This window comes from Pyxicephalus adspersus, chromosome 9 (genome assembly GCF_032062135.1).
Source record: "Pyxicephalus adspersus chromosome 9, UCB_Pads_2.0, whole genome shotgun sequence".
Lineage (NCBI taxonomy): Eukaryota > Metazoa > Chordata > Amphibia > Anura > Pyxicephalidae > Pyxicephalus > Pyxicephalus adspersus.
Window position 1 is genome coordinate 59,436,573 of NC_092866.1, and position 23,853 is coordinate 59,460,425.

The 23,853-nt window shown below is 41.9% G+C and overlaps 1 protein-coding gene across 1 annotated transcript in view; it reads right to left on the reverse strand.

Annotated features, from left to right (window-relative positions):
- Positions 1-23,853, reverse strand: part of CD82 (CD82 molecule) — a 59,879-nt gene that overhangs the window by 22,329 nt on the left and 13,697 nt on the right. Inside the window, exon 2 of the mRNA XM_072422168.1 lies at positions 4,249-4,333. Within this exon, the coding sequence (XP_072278269.1) occupies positions 4,249-4,314 (66 nt within the window). The 5' untranslated portion in view covers positions 4,315-4,333. The remainder of the gene's footprint in view (positions 1-4,248; positions 4,334-23,853) is intronic.

The following is a 23,853-nucleotide window of genomic DNA, read 5'->3' on the forward strand; positions in this document are numbered from 1 at the left end:
GAAGAGCTTACAATCTATAAGGTGGGGAAGTAGCAAATAATAGGAGAGGGATATGAAATGATGGAAAGTAGTAAGGGTTTAAGTGACAGAAGAAGACAGGTAGGCAAGTTTGAAAAGATGGATTTTGAGTGATCCTTTAAATGAGCAGAAAGTAGGAGCAAGACGAATACGACGAGGAAGACCATTCCAGAGAGTCGGGGCAGCTCTAAAAAAGTCTTGGAGCTGTGCATGTGATGGGGTTATGAGTGAGGAAGTCATTAGTAGGTCATTGGAGGAGCAAAAATAGTGGCCGGAGGGGATTTTTTTTATCAGGTCAGAAAGGTAAGTGGGACAAGATCTGTAGAGGGATTCAAAAGTAAAGCACAGGAGCTTTACTTAAAGCTGGACTCTGAGCAAAACCTACAATTTTCCAGTCTATAGGCAATAAAGATCCTTTAATCTTCCATGTCTCTAAGTCTAGACTGGTATAGTTACTAAGATACACACTTCTAAAGCAAAGGATTTGCATAGGCAGGGACATTTTTGGTTGGAAGTAGACCAATAGCCTGCCACTAGCATGTCCACTGCCAGTGGGCCACCAGTGGGTCCATGCATAAACATGGAAACCATTCAGAGGAATCACTGGAAATGTAGTGTGTGATAACTCAAGGATGTGATATGATCTTGAAGAAGCGGCATCCCAATGGAATATAAAGAGTATAGACTGTAAACTGTAAAAAAGATGATCGGAAGATCGGAAGTTGGAGTTTAGGAAAAAAGAACATATCAGGAGATGAGCTTTAAAAGGGCTTATTACAAAACTAATCCCTGCTATACACACCTGTCTCCATTTCGGCACAAGGTGCCGCCATCTTTTGCTTTCTTTACTTCCTAATTGCAATTTTCAGTCAACTTGATTTGCCAGACATGGCTGACATAACTCCAACATGGAGCACACAAGTTAAGGAAGCTCGGATTGCCGGGTATGCCAACAACCAAAACTGAGCTCACATACCTAACTCAGCTTTATTGCCAGTTCCACAGGGTAATCAGGCAAGAAAGAAGGATTATTGCAGAAAAGATATTGTCTGTCCCTTTCTGCAAATATGACAAAAGGTTTCAGTTATCCTAAAATGCTTCTTAAGAATGTATATATGTATGCATTATTCTCCCTAGAATTTGTTTTTAAGTTAGGTGGACCCCCAGTATTGTGACCCAACTTTTCAGTAAGCACCCAAAAACAGCCGGATGGTTACGAAAAAGTGCCGGGTGGTGCGCCCAGCTAAAAAGGTCTGGGGAGAACATTGTGTATGTATGTATAGAAATTTTCCTTCCTAATGGGCTTAACTAGAAAATATAGAATACTGATGCAAATCACAATCTTAATAAATCCCTGCTTGCAGAAACATCTGAATCTGTACACGAACTTGATTGAATGTTGCTGTATTATTCACTCCCTTTAAATCTAGCAGTGAATATTTTTACAGTTATGAAAACAGAAAAGCCGGGAGATCGGATCCTGCTTTCTGAAAAACGATGTGCAAGGTTTAGAAACAGGAAACCACAGATCTCAGACCTTATCTCTTCTTAGTTTAGTACAAAACAGAGATAGGAGCGCATCACCAAGGAGAGGAAACGGTCACAAGTTGCAATCAATCTTTCAGATAGGACTTGTCACAGAAAAGAACCTCACTGAGATTTGATGCTGCCATTTGCAGTATAGGGCTTCCATAATAGAATCTGAATATTGGCCAGTCAAAGCGTATCCAAACCCCAATCCTATTTTAGATAGAATAAGTAAGGTTTCGGACTCTGGTGAGGTTTTACTGCCACTGAAGTGAGTCCATCCAAAATGTGATATTAGTTTCACTTGGAACCTGGTGGGCTAAATAAACACCCTTCTTTTCCCGTTTTGAATACTCCCGTGGGCAAAATTCCTGGCTCTTCTTGTCCACCCTAAACGTTTTTGCTCTCTCTTTATTACATTCTCCATCGAATCTATGGTGGCTCAGTGGTTATCCTCTGGCCTTTGCAGCAATGGGTCCCAGGTTCGAACCTCGGCCAGGACACTATCTGCATGAAGTTTTCAGGTTCTCCCTGTTTCTGCATGGGTTTCTGGTTTCCTCCCACATTCCAAAAACATGCAATTGGCTCCCCCCCAAAAAAAAATTGACCTTAGACGGTAATAATGACACATGACTATGGTAGAGAAAAAATGACCATGTGATTGAACCCTCAGGTATGTAACCAAACCTGTTATAATGAGCTTCACAAGGAATGACCCTTTAATTTTAAAGTTTTACGCAGAGGTATGCAACGAGATGTTTTTTCCCCCTGCTATAAAACATGTCATATAATAATAGTTATCATTTAATTACACATAAGGAAGCACATAGCTTCCAGGGTCAAGGCTTGTTTTATTAGCACAACACCATTTTGGAAGAATCTTGTTAACCAGTTAAAAATTTATTATAAAATGACGTGAATTGGGTTACACCAATGAAAGGTTTATGTAAAGATTTTATTGAACATGTCATATTGTGGCGTTAAAAAGAACCCGTCCCATCCAAAAACTTTCACTACTGGAAAGAATCTTTAAGCTAAACTCTAGGCAGATATGAAAGATTTAAGTTGATGCAGCTTTGCAATGATATATATATATATATATATATATATATATATATATATATATATTATTTATTTATTTTATTTTCTTACGCAGTGACTGGGAATCAGCCTTTTATAATCTATATACAGCAGAGCTCATTGAGCTCAAGAGGAAGAAGCAAGCATGTGCTAACCAGGAGCATACCAACTGCAGGAGAGAGAAGTAACAGAGAGATGAGCTTTCACAATTCCGTTAAAACTTGAGGGAGGTACAAGAACTGTAAGTGTTCCTTAAAGCTGAGCGATTCCCCCATCTGCCACAGCGCACCGCCATCTTCCTTCCGTTGTCCCAGAGATAGTCTTCGGCCATCATGCTTGGCGGTGCCAGGATGACATAACTTCCGCCAGAAGCCAGGTTTTCGGGCAACCAAAGCGGACATTGCTCATGCACAGCTCAGCTTTTATGTCAGAAACCTGGAGCGAAACCTTAGGCAGGTTGTTGCAGAAGGGACATCACCTATCCCTTTCTGCAATAATAATGACCTGACTGATCGGGCTTTTGAAAAAGTGGAACCAAGTCTTCTGCACTGTCAAACCAGGCTGTGCTGTGTGGCAGAGCACAAATGGACAGGAACACAAACCCTTTAAACAGCTTCCTTTTCTATAATAATGTTGTATTTGTATATATTATTATATGTGATAGAAGTTCAACTTATTCATTTTAAGACCATTACAGAGCACAGGGGGGCGCTCTTTGCGTCTGGAAGAAAAGAAGTTTAAGCTCTGGATAAGGAAGGGATTCTTCACTGTAAGGTGTGTGAAAATGTGGAATCGTCTCCCTGAGGAAGTAGTTTCAGCAACTACTATAGATTGCTTTAGGGAAAAGCTAAATGATTTCTAGAACCACAGAATATAACTGGGGATTAAGGATTTAAAGTAAAGATAACAGAGATAACAAAAACATCCGATTGCCTCATGGAATCTGGAAGGATTTTTTTTCCCCCTGTTGGGAGCAAATTAAACCAGAGTTTTTTTGCCTTCCTCTGGATCAGCTATGTCCATAGGGTTTTATATTAGGGGTACTTATCTAGGTCATCCCCTCTGCACTCCTCTCCTATACATACTGAACAAAGTCCATACATACAAGCCAGTGGTGGGGATACAGCATGGAGGATCTTCGGAGATGCCCCGTAAGTGCAGTTCTGTGTAGATGGTGCACTGCACAGGATGGGACAAACTTTGTACCACTCTCAGAAAAAATAGTAATTAACGAAACAATGAGTGTGAGGATAGCTGTAACACTCCGATAACAGCGGGGTGGAGAACTGGAGAACAATCTACCTCAATGGGATAATATGAATTGGTAAATCACAAAATAATAAACCACAAATTCACATTGTGCTGGAAAACACATTTTTCATATACAACACTTTTTTCCTTCAACAAGTATGTCCAGTATTCTCCCAAGAAACTTTTAATCTGGATAGGAAGAAGCTATAGGTGGGTGGCAGCCCCTGTATTGTGACCCAACTGATCAGTAATCACCCAAAAACAGCCGGGTGGTGCGCCCAGCTAAAAGGGGCTGGGGAGAACACTGTTGTCTCTAAAAACAAAGGCTGGGTATGGTGACTTTACATATTCATTTCTACAAGTGGTACTTACAAAGAACAGGAGGTTAAATAGGAACAGGAAATATTTGGTCACTTTCATACATCCTCCGCTTGCCATCTTCTCTGTGTTTTAGATCCTGAGGAGGAGAACAAATTCTGATTAGAAATAATTGAATACTGTAGACTATGCAAAATAACAGGAAATATAAAGCACATGCAACTATTACACAGAGTTTATATCAGTTTTGCTGAGTGGAATTGTCATTGGTACAAAAGGTTTTGTTTCAGCCAAAAAAGCTCATCCAGCGGCCAAGAGCTTTGTAGAGGAACATAAGACAATCATTGGGTTAAAGAGCAGGATGAACGCAGCCCTGTGACCTCTAGGTAGGATGCATGGGAGTGTCATAATGAGCATATATGTTATGGCAAAAGCTTGCCTGCAAACATGAAAATTCGTTTTGCTTTATTGCCTTACTTAAAAAAACAATCAATTAAATATATACAGTACCTCAATGGCCACAAATGGTATAAATCCACTTTGTGTGCACTATATAGCTTTGCAAACCCAGATATTACTGTGCTGCACAGAACCTGGAGCAAGAAGAGCTGTGGGAGGGGTCATAAGCCCCACCTATTACAGGTTGCCTAAGAAAACTGCAGAAGGGGGCGGGTACAAGACCACGCACCCTACACAAGGACAGAGAGCTGCAGTGACCGGTCTTTATTACAGGAAGCTGCAGCACTAAAGAAAAGTTTTACACATCAAATCTAAAGAATGGTAAACTGCAGTTACAATTTTATTCTTGACTTTACATTTTAAATGTAGTGAAGACAATCAGGGTTGTGATTAGACTCTCTGCTAGCTGAACTGCACTGCCTAAATGTTTTTCCATCTACAGAATAGATACAGGATCTGGTAAAGATGGGCTATCATGGCACAATCCTTTACTGGAGTAATCAGATGTGGCCCAGCACTGAACATTTTGCCAGCTACTAAAATGATTTTTAGGAAATCCACTGAAGGATTGCTGGATCACTCAGGTTCTCCTATGATAGTCATCTCCAGGTTCAGGGAGCTTTAATAAATCAGACCCATACAGTGAGGAAAATGGTAAGGAAGGGGTTAATCCAGCCCTGATATGCTCAGCCTGCAGTTTCATGGTTCTTTGGTCATGAGATTCTTACATGGCATTTGTAGCGTGCAGGACAAGCCGAGACATCCCACAGCTTGGGGAGTGAGTTTTGTTTTCCTAACGCACTTCTGTCCTGCATCTCAACACTCAGATTATACTTCTACCAAGTGACACGTACAGATTATTTAATCTGGGACTGCAGATAATTGGTTTTTGGATGGGCTAGAGGAAGGGGTATTACAGCTGTGATACCAATCAGGAGAAATTCCTTCTTATTTCTGACAACACAACCATGAGAAAGAAAATCTCCATTGCCTGGCTGTCATGTTGATGCAATGGCTTCAATGCTTTTCATTGAAACTTGGTATTGCAGTGACGGCGGCATTATCTAGGAGGAGATCAGCTATGGAAGTCTTCTTCAGGCATTGCATGGCCTGGTAACACAAGTAAACACAAGGCAACAAGTAACTACTCAATCACATGCCCATATGGAAACATAAACCTGTATTTCAGTTTTAAATATTAGTCCAGTTCCAATACAAATCTAATAAAATGATCAGATCCGAGTCGAATGATCATAACAATTTCGATCGGATATGTTGGTAAATACCAAGCTATGTCCTGTGTACAAACAACATAACAAATGCAATCCAAAGCTTCTGCATGTTTTGTGGGTCACCCCATCCCAACCCCAACAATAGGGCAGAATGCTGTACACATAGGCTTAGTAGACATGGGCCATTTTTTAGTTTGGATCCAATTTACGATCTGAGCTAATGACCGAAAATGAATGAATTCAACAGCCAATCAATCATATGCGACCAGTTTTTGGGTCTTCGATTGGATGTGTTTATAATGTACAAGCAATAGAGAAGTTCGATCGGAAGCTCCTATCTGTCCCGTGCTACGCCCCTTCCGAATCCTATGATCAAAAGGGCAGAATAGTGTGGTGTGATTTTGGATATCCAAATGAAAAGTTAATAGGATGGTCGGTGAAATAAAAAATTAGCAGCCAATCTTCTAATATGGCCTTACTTGGCTTGGAAATATGGAAGCCTCAGATGTCAAAGTCTGAACCCATTCAAATATTATTATTATTATTATTATTATTATTATTAATATTAATAATAAAATGTAATAAACAGAATTTATACAACGCCAACATATTACGCAGCATTGTACATTAAATCACTTGCCAATTTGGGTTCAGCTACATGTGAAACCTCATCTGTGATCACAAGGTCATCAAGGGTTTTTATGTTTATCATGTGAACATAAAAAATAAAACCTAAAAGAAAGGTTGTTGCAAGAGATACACAAACATTACTGTACATAAATGACTCAAAAACAAACAGCTCTATATATAAAAAATCAAACACACACATAGCAAAACTTTAACAAGAAACCGGTCACAAAGTATCCAACGTAATTTCCCTAAAAGCAACGAAAGGGGAACAATGCACAATAAAAGAAGCAGTTGGGAATTTGTCCCAAATTAGAAGCTTCTTGTTATGAGTGGTTTGAGTTTCTTTTTAAAGCATGTGTCACATTTATTATGCGTTGGGGAGAATTTGTGGGATTCCCCCTGATAATTCAAGGTCACATTGTCACACAGGAGGCTCCGTCGGGCCCGATTGTGAATAGTTTCGATTGGAGTGTCGCAAGATGTCCCTTTGTGTCCATGCGGAGAAGCTTGAGATAGAGGAGGACCTGTCCTTTGTCTGGGCAGTGTGTTATTATGTGTATTGTGTCACAAGAGGGCTGGGAGATGGAGCCTTTTACGCAGGCTGAACAATACGGCCTCTGTGTGTCTCAATCCGTCGAGCGCTCCCTCTGTTGTCACCCTTCCCCATGTGCTGGCATCAATGAACTAGCCACGGGGGCTGGCAACAAAAGCCTGCAGAAGGATTCAGTCTGGCAGCTGGGGGAGCCACGTCCGCAGCTGACCCTTTGAGTCTGTGCCGCTATTATGTCTATGGAAATGAACTTAACCAAAGCGGAGTTCCCAGGCCTCCACCCTCTCCGAGCCAGACAGCGAGCCCCCTAAGAAAACGTACGGCCTTTGTCAAACCACGGGACAAGACACCGAGATCAACGCAGGGGATGTTAAAGCAGATAATCTGATTATCAGAGACACAGCCAATGTGTACCATCATGCCCAGATTCCTAGGACAACAATGGACGCCATTGTTTTATTTGCAAATCTATTAAAGTGATTTGTACTTGTACTATAACCACGCCTTAGTATTGCATTGTGTACTTTTACATTAAAGCTTCGGCTCTAAAATACGTCCTTGTCCGTGAAAAGAAGAGGTTTGATGTGTGGTCACAGGACGCCCAATATAAAGCAAACAGGAGGTTCTGGAAGCACTATTGAGATTTTTGCCTCTACATTTCTCGTTTTTTATCTATTAACTTCTTTTTATCTATGAGAGGTTGAAAAGCTTCCTAAATTTTCATCAACCTTCCCAAATTTAAACCTTTTCACATATACTGTAAATACAGATTATTGCTACCGAAATAGTGTTTCGTTTTCTAGAACACATAGCAATATAAACAACCCAATAACAAAAATATGAATATATTGCAAATTCGCATGAGATGACTGCTTTTTTCATACTTTCATTTGATCTGGTGATCCTGGCAGTGATACACTTTGTGTCCCATGGGGACAATACACTGTACTGTATACAGCAGCCTTTCTCAACATGGGGGAACCCTTTAAATGACTTTCTGGTCTCCAGTAAACCCCTTCTATAATACCAATATTCACAGCTCACCGTATTAGATTGTAAGCTCTTCGGGGCAGGGTCCTCTCCTCCTCCTGTATCACTGTCTGTATTAGTCTGTCATTTGCAACCCCTATTTAATGTACAGCTCTGCGTAATATGTTGGTGGTATATAACTCCTGTTTATTAATAATAATAATAGTACATTAGTGTGGTGCTCAGTGGGAAGATGCCTCTTACATTGCTGGCTATTGGAAAGAATGTCACCTTTTCAGATAGCCAAAAAGTTTATTTGTGTCAGTTGTAATTGATTGGAGATCAATGCTCAACTCAGAATTTTTTTTTAGGATGGGTGGGAAGAAAATAGGTGGGTGGAAGCCCCTAAATTGTGACCCAACTCTTCCGTGACCATCCAAAAACAGCCAGGTGGTTCCTGAAAAGTGCCGTTGGTACACCCAGCTAAAAGGGTCAGGGGGGAGTACTTGGGAGGTCAAATTGCCCATTGCTCAAGGAACCCCTAGCAGCTTCTGAAAGTACCCTAGGGTTCTACGTATCCCTGGTTGAGAAACCTTGATATAGAGGAGCAGCATAGAGGGGAAATGTTCCATTGTCCACAAAGAGAATTCCACCCTTTGTCCTAAGCTCAACTTGTTCTGTTTTATTTTCTTGACTGTTCCAGAGCAAAATGCGCTTGGGATTTTATGAAACTTTCAGCACTGGAAGGAACGAGCCTCATTTCCAAGTGAGGCCCCAAAGAATGTCCTATCAAGTCTTTATTAGGTGAAAGTTGATTGTTCCAGAGTTGTTAAAGCGATAACGTACAGCTCCGGTCCCGTGTAATAATAGGGAACAAAATGCTCCCGGCTGTCCGAGAGCGGCTATTAGGCTGTAAATGTCTGGAGGGCTGGATGGGAGTTTTCTTGCTGGTTTGACCACTAGGACGCATTCTTCTGTTGACGTATTTGTGAAGAAGCTATTTGGTTGTTAAAATAGAAACCTTCCAAACATTTGAAGAAGTCTGAGAGCTTATCGCATTTGAGGGACTACAGAGCCCAGGTTAATCTTGTAAGCAACCTTAACATTAAGGAAGTTGTCCTTTACTAGATTATACCCCAACCCCAAGCATGTGGACTGTCTGAGATAATACTTACATTTCATGCAATCCTTCCTCAAACTTCCAAAAATCTCATCTATATAGTACTCATTGATGCAGCAGGCCCATTTAATCCTACAGGTGACCTGAATTTAAGGTGGCCTTCAGCATTACCCCAGAATATGACTTACCTATAGAAAGGAGTGCACAAAATGTACAGACGAGGACCTCATCAGAGGAGGCAGCCAATAATATCCCAGGCGGGTTCCCCCAGGTGGGCAGCAGTGGAAATTTATTAAAGGCAAACCTTACTGTTAATAAAGTGACAATAGGACACATCGCCAACATTGGGTTGGCAGATTCTACCAAAGTCCAGGTCACCCATTAATTTTTTTTTTCAAGCACTGATCATGAAGTTCAACAGCGCTATAATGCAACAAAGGATAGAATATATGTGAAAACAGGTTGGATGCTCTGAAATGGGGCATCAAATCCCTGCTTCTACCAAAATGGCACAGATTGGTTTTAGAAACTGAGCAATTACCCAGGGTGCCAACTGACAGAATGGCAGTGGGAATATTACGATTGCAATGTTGTAGATTTGGGGTCCCATTATGTCTCAGGCTATATTCTGATAGGCGGTGAGGTTGCAGCAAAGTTACCACTTACTCACACATGTGGTTGAGATGCTACACGCAGCTTCCTACCCATTGCCACTTAAATGGAATCAATGGGGCAGTAGTGAGGTGCTGAGTACTGATCACTGCCGCTTGCTAACTCATTAAGAACCAGGTTACCACCAGGAGCCCCCCAGGAATTCCCGTTCCCACTACTCATCTGACCTTAGACTAAGACAGTGCCCGGACGCAGTGCAGAAAAAGGCATGGTAAATCCATAATAGGTAAAAGACCACAGACAGTACTGGCGACTATTGCTTCTCCTCCAGTGTTTTTTTTTTTTTTTTTTGTGACCACAGCATCCACAGTTTAGTTCCTCTTTAACAAATATAGGGAAATTGTAAAATGATGTAGAAAGAGTAAATATTACAGTCCTTGTTGCATGAGAATGAAGATCCACAGGGGTCAAGGTGGCTTAACTATTGCAAGCCTATGTACTTTATTTTTCATTGGCAAATTAGTTGTTTGGCCATACATGGGGAAGTATACAGATTCCCTTCAGGACGGAGGTGTAGGATACTGCAAAAAAACTGCATTGTACATAGCTCCCTAATGTCCAAAGAGTGGATTATAATAGGAACTGGGCGCATCTTTATTGGTCAGAGAGGATAGGACATGACCAGCAAGTAATAAAAGAAAAAAAAACAACTTCTGCAAAATAAAGGAAAATATCAGACTGTGAATAGTCATAGTGACTCCATTTTGCTGCAATCGCGTGTCCAGGAAGAGTATCGGTCTTGAAGGAAAGAATGGCACCGACTCGGTCAGCTGATGTCATCCCATGACTGCTTTTCATTCTAAATAAACATCTTGCAGCTCTTAGCGTTTTCTTTTCAGAAGTTTGTTGCAGACCAGATAAACAATAGGGAACAGTGTGATTGTATTCGGCAAAGTGCCAGAAGTGAATTGGGAGAATTCAGGAGTCCTTATTTAGTGTAAAAATAGGGAAAAAGAGGGATTTTTGGCAAAAATCAATAGACTTTATTGAGGTATTTTATCTTGGACGTTATTAAGAAAGCGCAGTTATCTCTCTGAGCGACGCGTTTCGCCGTAAGGCTTCTTCAAGGGAGCATACAAACTTTAGGAGAAGTTATGAAATTCTCTGATGAAGAAGAGGACCAGGAGGAACCAAAAATGACATGTAGGTAGATCAAAGCAGCAGCAGTTCAGGCTGTTTTCTTACAGCCATATTTTATACTAGTTTCTCTATACAGAATTTACAAACATACAATCTTTGTGCAGAATGTAACCTTGTATTCTATTGAAAACACTGAGCACTGCGTTCCGAAGGCAGGCCTGCAGCCCCAACCAGAAAGCACTACGAGTACCCTGCTAGCTATGGCAGCACAAAAGAGCTCCGAACCAAAGCAAAAGCTTTCTGGCCCTCAGAAAACAGTCCTGATGCAGAAAATCAGGAGCGAACAGAACACACACAGAGTTAAATAGCTCAGGAACAGACAGGACCAATCCAAATGGTCCATTGACAAAGGATGGATAACAGTGCTGGGTAGTGTGGTAGGACAATACTTAGCCAGCTGCGCTTTAAATTAAATATATATCCAAAAAGCGGTAATCTTTGGGGTAAACTGATGCCCAGAATGGCTGTAACAACCCTATTTAGGGGTCACCTAAAGCCTCAGAGTAGTTACAGGGTTAACAGACGTTGCATTCAGCTAAATATTTAGAATCTTCCTTGCTTCTGCCAAAGTGCCACTGGCGATTAGACCGCTGTGTGTGTTTGCGCTTTGCATGGCGTAGGGAAAGCAGCTTTTATAATACTCGTGATAGTCAGGAACGTGAGGCAGGACCGGGAATCCGAGCCAGGCCAAGCGGACACACGCAGATGGGGGAAATGAGGCCAACAGCTGCGGCACATGTGAACAGACATAGCATTGTGGGGAGAGGCCAAGACACGGCGTATTCCTCCTCTGTCTGTACTCGTACCCAGCGCCATGGAGAGATCAGTTACTGCGTGCTGCTCCAACCTGAAACACATACCAGACTCCTCGCTGATTAACTGGCTGAGCGCTGAAAAGGAAGCAATGGCGGGAGAGATTATTCCAGAGCCGAGTTCTTGTGCAAAGGCCAGGTGCACAAGGTGCATTTTGCTACCATGCATTGAGTAAATGCATTGACAAATGGGCTGCCCATATGCATGAAATTATGAATATTGTTTTGTGCTGCATTGCAGGTCTATCACCTACTGAATGGTAAACTAGCCAAATGAGCGCAGCTGCCATGTACAACCATGAGATGTGTACGCCAGTTACCATTTATAATACATTCGGCAGTTGTAAAGCAAGCACGGCACCATCCGTTACAAGCCGGCTTTGTCCCCTGCTGCAACAAAGTAACATTCCTGCACATTACCATGTAAAAGATTGTACTCATGGGCAGTGTTTTGAGATTTCTGACAGATCAAAAATTAATTTGCAAAGGTCGAGATAAAACTGGCAGCAGATCTGAATATTTAAGACAGTGCTGGGTGCAACTAATCACCAACACCGTCAAGTGGATGGAAGGGGAGGGAGTCACATGCTTCCCATATCCAGAAATATTTCTGTTCATCTACAGCTGCCAACTGGAGCAGTGAATGTTCAATAAGTGTGCAGCTGGGGAACAGGAAATTCACTGAACATGCTGCACTGAAATAAATGTGCAAAGAGCAGAATTAGTTTAAAGAATTAATTTTATACCCACTCCCTTTAACTTGACTCAATCTAACCCACTCACCTATTGAAGTCCATGGGACTGCACGCCTGACTTTTGTTTTCTGCCAGCTGTAGGATTTCTCCCTTGCCCACACCTGCACAATATAGGCCCATAGATTTGGGCCCATTCACCTTTATCCACTGCCCCTGGACACAGTAAAGTCTATGGGACTGCACAGGTGTGGGAAGAAGAGACATATGACAAATGTCAAGATGCATTGCCCATGGGATCTCAGTAAGTGGCCATCAGGAGGAAATCCATTCCCAGGCACAGCCTATTCTCCTTGCATCTCATAGCCCTTTCCTTTTCTAGATGTGTCTAATTATCGGTGCAGGCCCAGCTCCTTTGTTTCTACCTTTACCTTCTAGCTAGGTACCTGGGTAGGGAAAAGAAACAAAGGGTAATACTATAGTGTGTCACTTTTAGCTTGTTGGATTCCCATCCAAGAAGGCAACCTTCAAGCAGCAGGTTCTTAAATTTCTGCATAAGGAAGGTCAACACTTTACAGGTCAACAAGCATAAAATACATTAAATATACATACAATAAATGAACACCCTGGAGACAGGGACCTCATTAAACACGACACCGGCTGCATTTTCAGCACTGCAGGCGCGCTATATGCATTGAGGTGTGCTGTACTGCAGACGCATTGCCAGCTCCACAGATGCATAATCATCCAAATAAATTAAAATATTACTGAAATGCTATCCTAGTGGAATCTGATCGCAGATACCTATTCAAGAAACTTTGAATAAGTTCATTGTTCTCCCTAGCACCTTTTAGCCGGGCACACCACCCAGCACTGTTCGATAACCACCCGGCCATTTTTGGGTGGTTACTGAAAAGTTGGTCCCAATACAGGGGCCACCACCTACCCACAGCTTCTTCCCACCCAGCCTAAAACAAATTCAGGGGAAAATACTGAAAGGTATAATTCCTGAATTCCACACTCCATCCCTGAGGTGGCAGTGCCAACCCACACACAGTGCTGCGTAATATGTTGGCGCTATATAAATCCCATTTACTAAGAATAATAATATTACCACAGAACTTCTCACATGGTATTTTTAATTTTTTACACATTTTTTAGTAGTAACAGCAATTTCCTAAAAACTTTTGGTGATTATGGATGTTGTGGCTGGTCTGCACATAGGAGCCTGGTGCTGCAAATACCTGCAGAAATGCATAAAACGCACATGTCTGGACGAGCCCTGACTGGTGACAAGGTGCATTTGTAAATGTTCCCTTATTTCTAATAACAAGGAAGGAGTGGCAAGAAGTGACTCACATTACTATGGCTGGGAACTGTTCTGAAAATGAGGAAATGCACAATATTGCATTGATTAAAGTGAACCAAACAGCAAAAACCTAAAACAAATAATTGCACAGTGAAGCGACCGGTTCACTTTAAACTGACCTCTAGGCACCTACTAAATAGCTATATATATATAGCTATATATATTTCCACGTATAGCTATACGTGGAAATAAACTCCATCCAATGCTGAGATTTCAGGCTGCCTAGGAATGCCTCCAAACTGACACCGACCCATCATTTAATTGAGTTATATAACTCTTTCCAGGAGCCAACCTGCATTGCTGTATATATTAAATATAATCAAAATGGAATCTCATATTAATTATAACCCAACCCAGATAATTATCATTTAAATCTGGACTTCGTGGTTCTACTCTATATTTAAATACAATTATATAATCGTTATTACATGACAATGCTGATGTCCTAATTAAATGGTGGATGTTAACTAGAGGAAGGCGGTCAGGTAATCTGCTCTGGTTCTGTGTTATAAGACGTCCAGGTATGACACCTGTGCTGGAGGTAAGAAGTGTTACAAGGCTGGAACGGCTTTCTGTAGTCAATGCAAACACAAAGAGTCTACACCACAGACGTCATAAGGTGCCTATGGGATGCCACATATACACAAAGTTTGCTTTGGCAGTGACTCACCAATGAGATGATGGCCCCAGGGCTGGATTTATACTTTTTTCTCCCCTAGGTCAGGAGCTTGTGTTTCCCCCCACTCCCTTCCCAGCACAAAAGATACAAAACAAAAGCTATCATACGGTGCTGGTCTGTCAAATATTGCTCCTTGCTTACCATATCTGCAGAAACTACATATACCATACAATGCGCCTTGTCAGGTATAGGGGGCCATTTACTTTATCTGAACCCCATCAACTCTGCAATGGATAAATTCATGGGACACATAGCCAAGGGGGACAACTTCCCGCTATCATCAGGTACCTACATCTCGCTGTCCTTGAGATATTGGGGTTCAATGAAGGTAAGCGGTCTATGTGTAGACCAGCTATAGGGGTTCAAGGAAGGAAAATGGGCAGTTTTGTTTAACAAGCCAGTGTATATTGATGGGTGGAGTATTTTTTGTTTTTTTTATGCCATAGTGATTAGATTTTTGGGGATTTTAGCCACAAGTTTCCCCCAATTGCACCAACATTTTCAGTTTCCTACAGCTCCCCATTCAAGAACAATTGGGGTTCAAAGAAGGTAAGTGGCCGGCTTTGTATAGACCAGCTATTGGGGTTCAAGGAAGGGACACCGGCATGTATGTGTAACAGGGCAGAGCATTTTAATGAGTGAAGTCTGTCATGTTCTGATGATGCCATAATGAAGAATTTTTAGGGGAGACAGGTGCCCCCCCCCCCCCCATTTGAACCACTCACATTTTCAATTTGCTACACCTCCATTTCAGAGTAATCTGGATTCAATGAAGGGAAGCAAATAGGATAGAATAGTATGATTGTTATTGTTTTCTGAGCAGACAGGTATACATTTCGGGGCCCCAACTCAATGCTTCTTGCTGTGTAAGTGGTCCCAGGGGTCCCAAATTTGCATGTTCCATTTCAGGCTCCTAGGCAATGGCTTTTGAAAAGGCAACAACAAAATTGTGGCCTGGCATTTTGGAAAGTCTTTGACCGATCATACGGCCATCACAATTCATCTCTTGTGCGAGTCCCTCAGATCCCTACACTTGCCCATTTTCCCACTTCTAACACATCTTTTTCAATAACTGTTCCTTGCTGCCTAAACCCCCCACTCCCCTTAAAAAAATCTCCATTTCCTCCATTAAATTTGGAACAAGCCCCTTGCAGAAGACTTTAGACTAAAGCAGATCATGTCAGGGAGCTGATAGGTGGAATGAATGAGTGAGAAGCTTGTCAATTCCGCTGTTTCTTCATTCTCTGTGCAGTCACAGGCTGAGAAAGAGAAAGATCCGGAGGTATTACTAAACTGATAAAATCAGATCTGGCTGAGATTCCAATTCTAAAAACTGGATGGACAAAACTAAAAATCAATCAGCAGGTAAATCTGCTTTCGTGTGTTTATTCTGTGCATTAAGCCGCACTTCTGAAGTTCAGCTTTAATGATAATTGAGAAATCCTGTGTTTTTGGCTATATTCCCCCTCCGCAGTGATGACATGTTTACACTCTCCATGCCCCACACGTCAGACCCCGGGGAGGTGTCCAGGCACCGGAGGGGAATATTGTATCAGTGTGAGTTACTGGAAAAAAAGAGTATCCAAAGCTAGAATTGGAAACTGGCATTTATCTGGCACCTTCTCAGCCTCTGGAAAGTTTAGGAATTTTGTGCTCCCATCATCTGGCTTACGCATTGGAACGCACCTTAAAGAGACCCTGTCACCAACCTAAAAAAGTGACTACTTCAGAACAGCCAATTCCTTAGAACTGGCCACTTTTCTGTGCCGGCCTCGCACCTGCATTCCTCACCTTCCATACATTTTTAGATTTCCTCAATAGTTTTTTTTTTCTAGAATTGTTCTGCGTAACGACTATACTACATATGATATGTTGTTGGTGTAGATGGGGATTCCATTTTTAGCTGGGTTCCCAAAGGCCGCGAGCCTCCGGGGTACAAATGTTGCAAGCGGCTGTTGCAAAGGGTCCTCAGGCTGATTCTTTCTGATCCGCGGCACAGTCATAGTTTGCCATGTGATAAGATTGGGAGAAGAATTTCTGTTCCTCGCTGATATGTTCAATGACTGGCATTTGGTCTTACCGGGAGCGATAACTGACAAGCTGCTGGAACGGATCCCAGATCCAGGACATCCCCGGTTCCCAGCTATGTTTAGAAACGGACGATTATCTTCGCACGTTACTATGGCATGTGTCAGGCTCTGGGAAACCGCCGCTCGCATTTCACAACATGTACACACATCTGCAAATATCTCCATGATATAATTACTGTTATACATGTTAACGACTGGCGGTATGTGAAACATGGCTGACTTAGAGAACCTCTAAGGGACACTGGAAAGGAGATGAACATTAAGCCAAATACATCCCAGATGCAATAAGTGTTTAATGTTTTTCAGTTCATATTTGTAAGAAAGCAGCCACAGCCCGTGTAGAATCGCCAATCCCCTGCCAGCATGCTGTAGAACAAGGGTGTCAAACTCTGGTCCACAGGCTAAATCTGGCCCTCATGGTCTTTTTTTTGGTCCCCAAAGAATTCCGAAAATGAACTACATCGGGCCCGCCCACATTACCACCATTACCATTACCACCTCACATCATCATTTTCAATACATGCAATACATGGACATTATTCCTGTACACCAATCATGTGACACAAAGCCTAGGCAATGATCACATGGTGCCTGACTAACAGGGGCATTGTGTTAGTTTCAATCCATTAGAGACTGCATAGTGTAATATTTATTGTCAGAAAACTTGTGATGTGAGAGGATGAACAACACACACCCTGCATAGATAGGTAGAAAGTAGTCTTTTCAACTAAAGTGTGGGTAGAGGGGTTTGTTTTTGTTAGTTATGGAGGAAGTAGTAAACTTCCTCAATTTTTTTCAATACATTTCAAGTTTGGCCCCTGAATTGGTCTAAGTTTTTAATTTCGGTCCTCTGTGTATTTGAGTTTGACACCCCTGCTGTAGAATGACCCTTGCCCTCTCTGTGATGAATCCGCAGTCTCTCTGTGTGGAAGCAGTGGTGTCTCTGACAATATTTGCCATGTTCCCTGCAAACTTCAATCAGCAAGGAGCATACATACAATTAATTTTTACTGACTTGGATGAAGAGGTTTCTTAGTGGCTGCCCTGTCAAACCTCATCATTAAAATTGTGTTAATAACATGTGCGGTCTACCAGCTATAGTCTATAGTAATTATGACACAAGTGGCGGACGTAGCCAACAGTATTTAATGTACAGCGCTGCGTAATATGTTGGCACTACATAAATCCTGTTTATTATTAATATTAATAATAACAGTGGCCCCTGTGCAGAACAGACTTGAGGCACCCATGTGGAACCGTTTCAGGGCCCCTGTTGGCTGGAGGGGGAGCTGCGGCCATTGTGCAGCGGCACGCTTTGCAGCTCCCTATGTTCACCCCTGCATGACACTGAAACAAAGAATTATAGTAGCTTGCATTCCTATTACCTACAGGGCTATGGTGTAGGACACATTTGGGTGAATGGAGTATTAAGGGATCATGGAGTTAGCAAAGCGGCAGCTGTCAGGCTTCAGGTGCCCTCTGACCTCTTGGTAAAGTAGTTTGATAAGCTAAAGCCAGAGGCGTCTGCACCACATCCAAGAATATATGATAATAATATGACATAATAATATTTTATTTTCTGCTTTTGGGATAGCAGGTGGAGCTTAAAGCCCCAAACAGAAGTCCGAAGCTTGTCACTGGAAAAGATCTTTCATTCATTTCCTGTACCAGATGAACAAATGAGAGCTATACACACAGCACTGTTCTGTTCAATGGAGAGGGTAGGGGGGAGGACGAGCGAGGGCACCCAGCTGTGCTCTCTACTATAGGACTGCACAGTGGTTGTTCCTGATCTGTCATTCATCAGTCTATGTTGGATTTACAATCACACTGCCGGACTGCTGTACAAATTGCAGATTTTAGCCCAGGACAAGCACTGTTCTTGTCGGGCAAGAATCATCTGACATGTGCATAGCTTCAAGCTCAGTTTCCCATTTTCAGGCTTTCTGCTCCTTTAATGAAAGAGCCTGTTAACAGATCTCAATAGCTCAGGTTGAAATTTACAAATTATTCATTTGTTAGCAGTGTTCTCCCCCAACCCTTTTTAACTGAGCTTTCCACCCGGCTCTTTCCAGTAACCACCCGGATGTTTTTTGAGTGGTTCTAGAAAAGTTGGGTCACAATACAGAGGCCACAAACTCGAATCTTGTTCCTGCTAAAAAAAATTCTGCAAAGAACACTGGTTCTGACTTCTCTCTTATCCAATAGCACAATCAGAAATTTCAATCAGAACAAAAACTACAGCTCTAAACAACAAGGGTGTGCTAGATTCTATCTTAGAGTGCTCTGGGAATCCTTAGTCATTTCTAAAGGTTTTTTTCATGAAACAAATATTGAATACAGATGGTAAATAAGATATAAAACAACAGTTTAAAATATATATAAGTTTGAGTAAATCTCCCCCAGCTGGAATAAAAACAGCATGACAGATGACTCCCCATCTTACTGAAAAAAAAAGATTTGGTTGTATATAAACATTAAACTGTAACGAGATATAATACAGACATGGACCCATTTTTATCTGCTGACTCAGCTCAATCCTTGTATGACACAGAACATCTATAAAATGACTCAGGATCGAGTCACAATAATACATTTTCCAGCACATTACACTACTCCAACTTTATTATATAGTGCCGGGTAACCAGCAATTATCCTAAATTGTCATCTGTTCTTGTGACTGGCCGTGGGCATAAATAGACATTGCACAAGTTACTTTTCAGATGTGTCAGGATGTATTCTTGTGACTTCTGTTCCCTGATAAATATATCCCTTTCACTTCTCGGTTTTGTTTTCGGAGGTCATATTAAAAAAAACTAAAAAACCTGAACTAAAGCAGATGGAGCAATAAAGGTCAATGGAATGTCCAGGTTGCATGACCATGCCAGCCACTGGGCTCTTTCATCATGATGCTGATATCTCTGCTCTGACTGGGAGGAAAAATCAGTAAATACCAGCACACGTGGCAGTCCCTGAGAAGTTCGGCTGCACAATTGTGGAGTTGGTCATTGGAGTTGTGGAGTTGGTAACCATAAAAGTTAAAAGAAAACCACTAACCACAGGCCCCATTCCCCAAACTAATCTCTGAAATTGCCCATTATTCTTTATTTTAGGGTTTTGTTCACATTTCCAGCATTTGAAAATTTGTGTATATTTAATGTAAAGCAGCTGAATGTGGATTTCCAGGACCTTGCAAACCAACAACTTAACAGATTTTACCCAATAATTTAATGCAGGGTGGATTGGCATCTTGCAAGTGCCCTACAAATTGTGCCACCCTCCAATCCCATGTATATTCCCATCAGCAGTAGGGTGGCAAATAAACAGTAAAGTGCTGGTGTGAACATAGCCCAAGGTTAAACCTGCATTGGGAATAGTGCTTCCAGTGCAGCCCCTGGCAGATGGCACCGGCCAAGGAACCTTGCCAGCTACCCAGTCGCCCGCATTGCTTCTTAAAGAAGCAGCTTTGCAAATTTTCTAAACCACTCTGTCACCCCCATCCATTCTCTATAGGCTCCTGTAGGTAAGATTCCAGTGCCCCTTGTGGAGAAGAGGTTCAGGGGTGTAAGGAAGTGGTAACCGCACCACAACCTTAACACCAATCTGAGCAAAGCTTAAAAGTAAATCCAAACCCTAGATAACTGGGATTTATTTGCTTTGCAATTTCTGTGTCTTGTAGCCAATGATCTCCTCCAGCCTCCTTTGGACACTTCTGGTCTGTATGAACTTACTCCATCATCAATGGCTTTCTGACAGTTGTTACAACAGTCGGCCATGTCTGTGCAAAGTGTGTCAATGTCGTCACTTAAGAGTACAACCCCATGTGAAAGGGTGACAACTGGGAGACCATTGGGTTGGGTTGTCACTCTATAACAGGAAGTGACTGACTAAGGCGGGTATAGCAGGATCATCATTTATGTATTTTACTGAAAGCTGCAGAATAAAAGAATGAAAACAGACACTAACTCTGATCTCCTGGCACTGTGGGAGGAGAGACGGATATGGAGGGTTCGCTTCTTCCGAATACACGGATTCTGCATAAATTCCATTTACATTAATAAGAACCTCACCACCACCAGACTACAACGTAGGATAAACATTATTAGTCAGACTGCAACCACATCACACACTTTCAGCATCCTAAATGACTAAAGACCAGAGCAATTCTGGAATTTCACACGTATGACTTCCACCAACTCAAAACAAAACTTCAACAAATGAATTGCAAAACTAAAAAATGTTCTGTTTTGTGATAAGCTTTTCACATCTTATAATAAATCTGAACTTCAGCCAAAATCATTTTCCCCACTTTGCAGGAAATCCCCACTGCAAGGTGTAATGAGGTCCCTGGCTCCCACCTCTTAGACCCTCCGGATTGTGCATGGGGGCATCTGACTCTGCAATATTCAGATCTGAACGGGAGGACGTCATGGACCAGCATGGGACCTGGTGTAGTGAGGTGGAAAGAGATTAACGACAACAGCAGCCAGGAATAATGGACGGCACTCCAACGCAGCACCACCTAGACCATGGTTTCTCAAATGGGGACCAAGGTTCCTCCGCGGGTTCCTTGAGCAATGAGCAATTTGTGCCTCTCAGGTCAGACTAACCACTATGTAACCACTATGAACTTTTTTGAGTAGGGGTGACATTCTTCCCAATGGCCAGCAATGTAAGAGGAACTCTTCCCACTGACCACCATACTGCTATACGGTGAGTTGTGTATATAGTAATTAAAGAAAGGCGTCCCCAAGACCTGAAAGTTATTTCAAGGGTTCCCCCATGTTAAAAAGATAACGAAACACTGACTTAGATAAAATGAGTATTGTATGTTCTCCTCGATTTTATGTGTCCCAGAGATGGTAGATGCCTGCTACTAGATTGTAAGCTCTTCGGGGCAGGGTCCTCTCCTCCTGTATCACTGTCTGTATTAGTCTGTCATTTGCAATCCCTATTTAATGTACAGCGCTGCGTAATATGTTGGCGCTCTATAAATCCTGTTTAATAATAATAATAATAATAATAACAATGCCTAAATTAGACTATAAAGAGAATATTAGATTCCCAAAACTCTTCTTTGGCCTTCCTTAGCTATTCCAACGCCATATTGGCTTTTGGTGGACCTGTGGGACCACAATGCTTACGCGTTCCATGGGTCTACAATTAGCCAACGTTTGGCTGGGTTATAAGTGATCAATTCTATAATGCCCAGTAGGAAAAATGTTAATTTATGCTTATTATGAATCTTTACAAATGAGCACAATGGCTACTATGAGTACACTATGGATCATGCATACCGATACTATTACAAGGCTTTTGGGCCCCTCCCACGGCTCTGCTCCCTGCACCGGTCATGCACAGACCACCGATGATGCCATCCCTTTGCAAAGACAGGATTTATATCCTTTATTTCTATAGGAATAATTGTTTAATGGGCCTGGGACTCAGCTTTACAATACGACTTTTCCTAAAAGGCAGGGGTTGCTCTATCACTCACATGCATTACCCAATACTGAGTTTACTGGCCGGATATCCTTCCGGTATAGAGATATACTCACTAAGAGCTGACTCTATATGGGTTAACTGATTTCACTTCTGTACAGCAAAACTTTCTAACCACAATGGCGCTGGCGGTGGGGAAACTCTGCCATGTGACTGTATAATGACATTTGGAAAGCGTCTCTGGTCTGCGGAATCCACCCACAGATTCAAGGTGACAGTTGCCTGATCCAGCCGGGTGACAATCTCATATTTAGGGGTCCAGATGAGCTCATTTTATAAATGTTACAATAAAAAGGAGTGGGGCACAAAAATAATCTTGAATAATTAAAAAAAAATTGAAAAAAGTTAATTTTTGCCCAGAACGGCAATCAGGAAAGGCTTTTTTTGATATATTAGTGAACTGATTGAAAATGACAAATGAGAACATGAATATGGCTGGCATTAAAAAAAGAAAGTTGCAAAGACTTCTGGGTCTCCTTAAATAAACAGTGCCACCTTAAATAAAAGGTCCACTTACACAGTGGAAAAAAACGCACTTACCTTAAGACTATTTTCTGCCCACAGGGCCTAGATAGGGGAGGCTGTACTGTCCTTTGTGAGATTTGTGATATACAGAGCAGATGGGATGTTGCAAAAAGATGCTTTTGCAATGGAGAGAAGTATCTTCAAGCAACATTTCATCTGCTCTGTGAAGGGCGGTCATGTCACATCCAACATTGCAGAAGGTTTGTACATTTTAAGTATAATTGAACCTTTTTTTCGTTTTAGATATAATTTTACCTGCTTAGGCTGGGTTCATACACTTTACCATGGCACTTTCTGTCCCTGGGCACATACTATCAAAGTTACACTTAGTCACTGCTGAGCTTTTTCTTTTTACACTTTTTTTCAGGCAGGTGGTTTTTGCGGAAAGGAACGGGCGATGTCCTTTCTGCAATAACTGCTCTTACCTGCCTGATCGCGACCCAGCTGACAAATTTTTGCAGCTGAGAATTGGTTACCAGGAGAACCCTGCAATCCGGGCTCTCATTGAGCATGCCAGGAATAAATAAACTTGCAAGGGACAGATTACTTCCAATATCCCGACATGCCAAAGCAAGATGCCCAAAAAATCATCTTTAGGAAGTATAGAAGGAAGACGACAGCACCCTGCGATGGAACGTTGCTCTTACCAGCCCCTTTTAGTCGAGTGCACCACCCAGAACTTTTCGGTAACCACCCGTGTTGTTACTTGAAAATTTGGGTCACAATACATGGGCCACCACCCACCTACAGCTTCAGGAAAAAAATTCTGGGGAGAACACTAAAGAGAGATATGTAAGCGTGGGTTTAGTTCTGCTATAGGCAGCACCTATTCAGGTCTATGGAGGTGTCAGGGGTGGGAAACTGCCCCTGGATGCTACATATCCCAAAAAAATCATGCAGCCTCCTCTCATCTGTCAGAGGATAAACTGGCCCATTGGGTCTATCATTAAATATTTATGCAAATGGTTTTAATTCATTTTAGAGCAAAAACTGCTCCAAAGAGGGAAAAGAGTTTAAACAGAGCTTCTATTTTATCTTTAACGTTCATCTATTATTATTAAACAGGATTTTTATAGCGCCAACATATTACGCAGCGCTGTACATTAAATAGGTTTGGATATGACAGACAGATCCAGACAGTGATCCTGTCCACTGGGTGACACTTTGCAACAAAGTAGCCACTATGTAAAATAAAGAGTAAAAATCATTGAAATACAA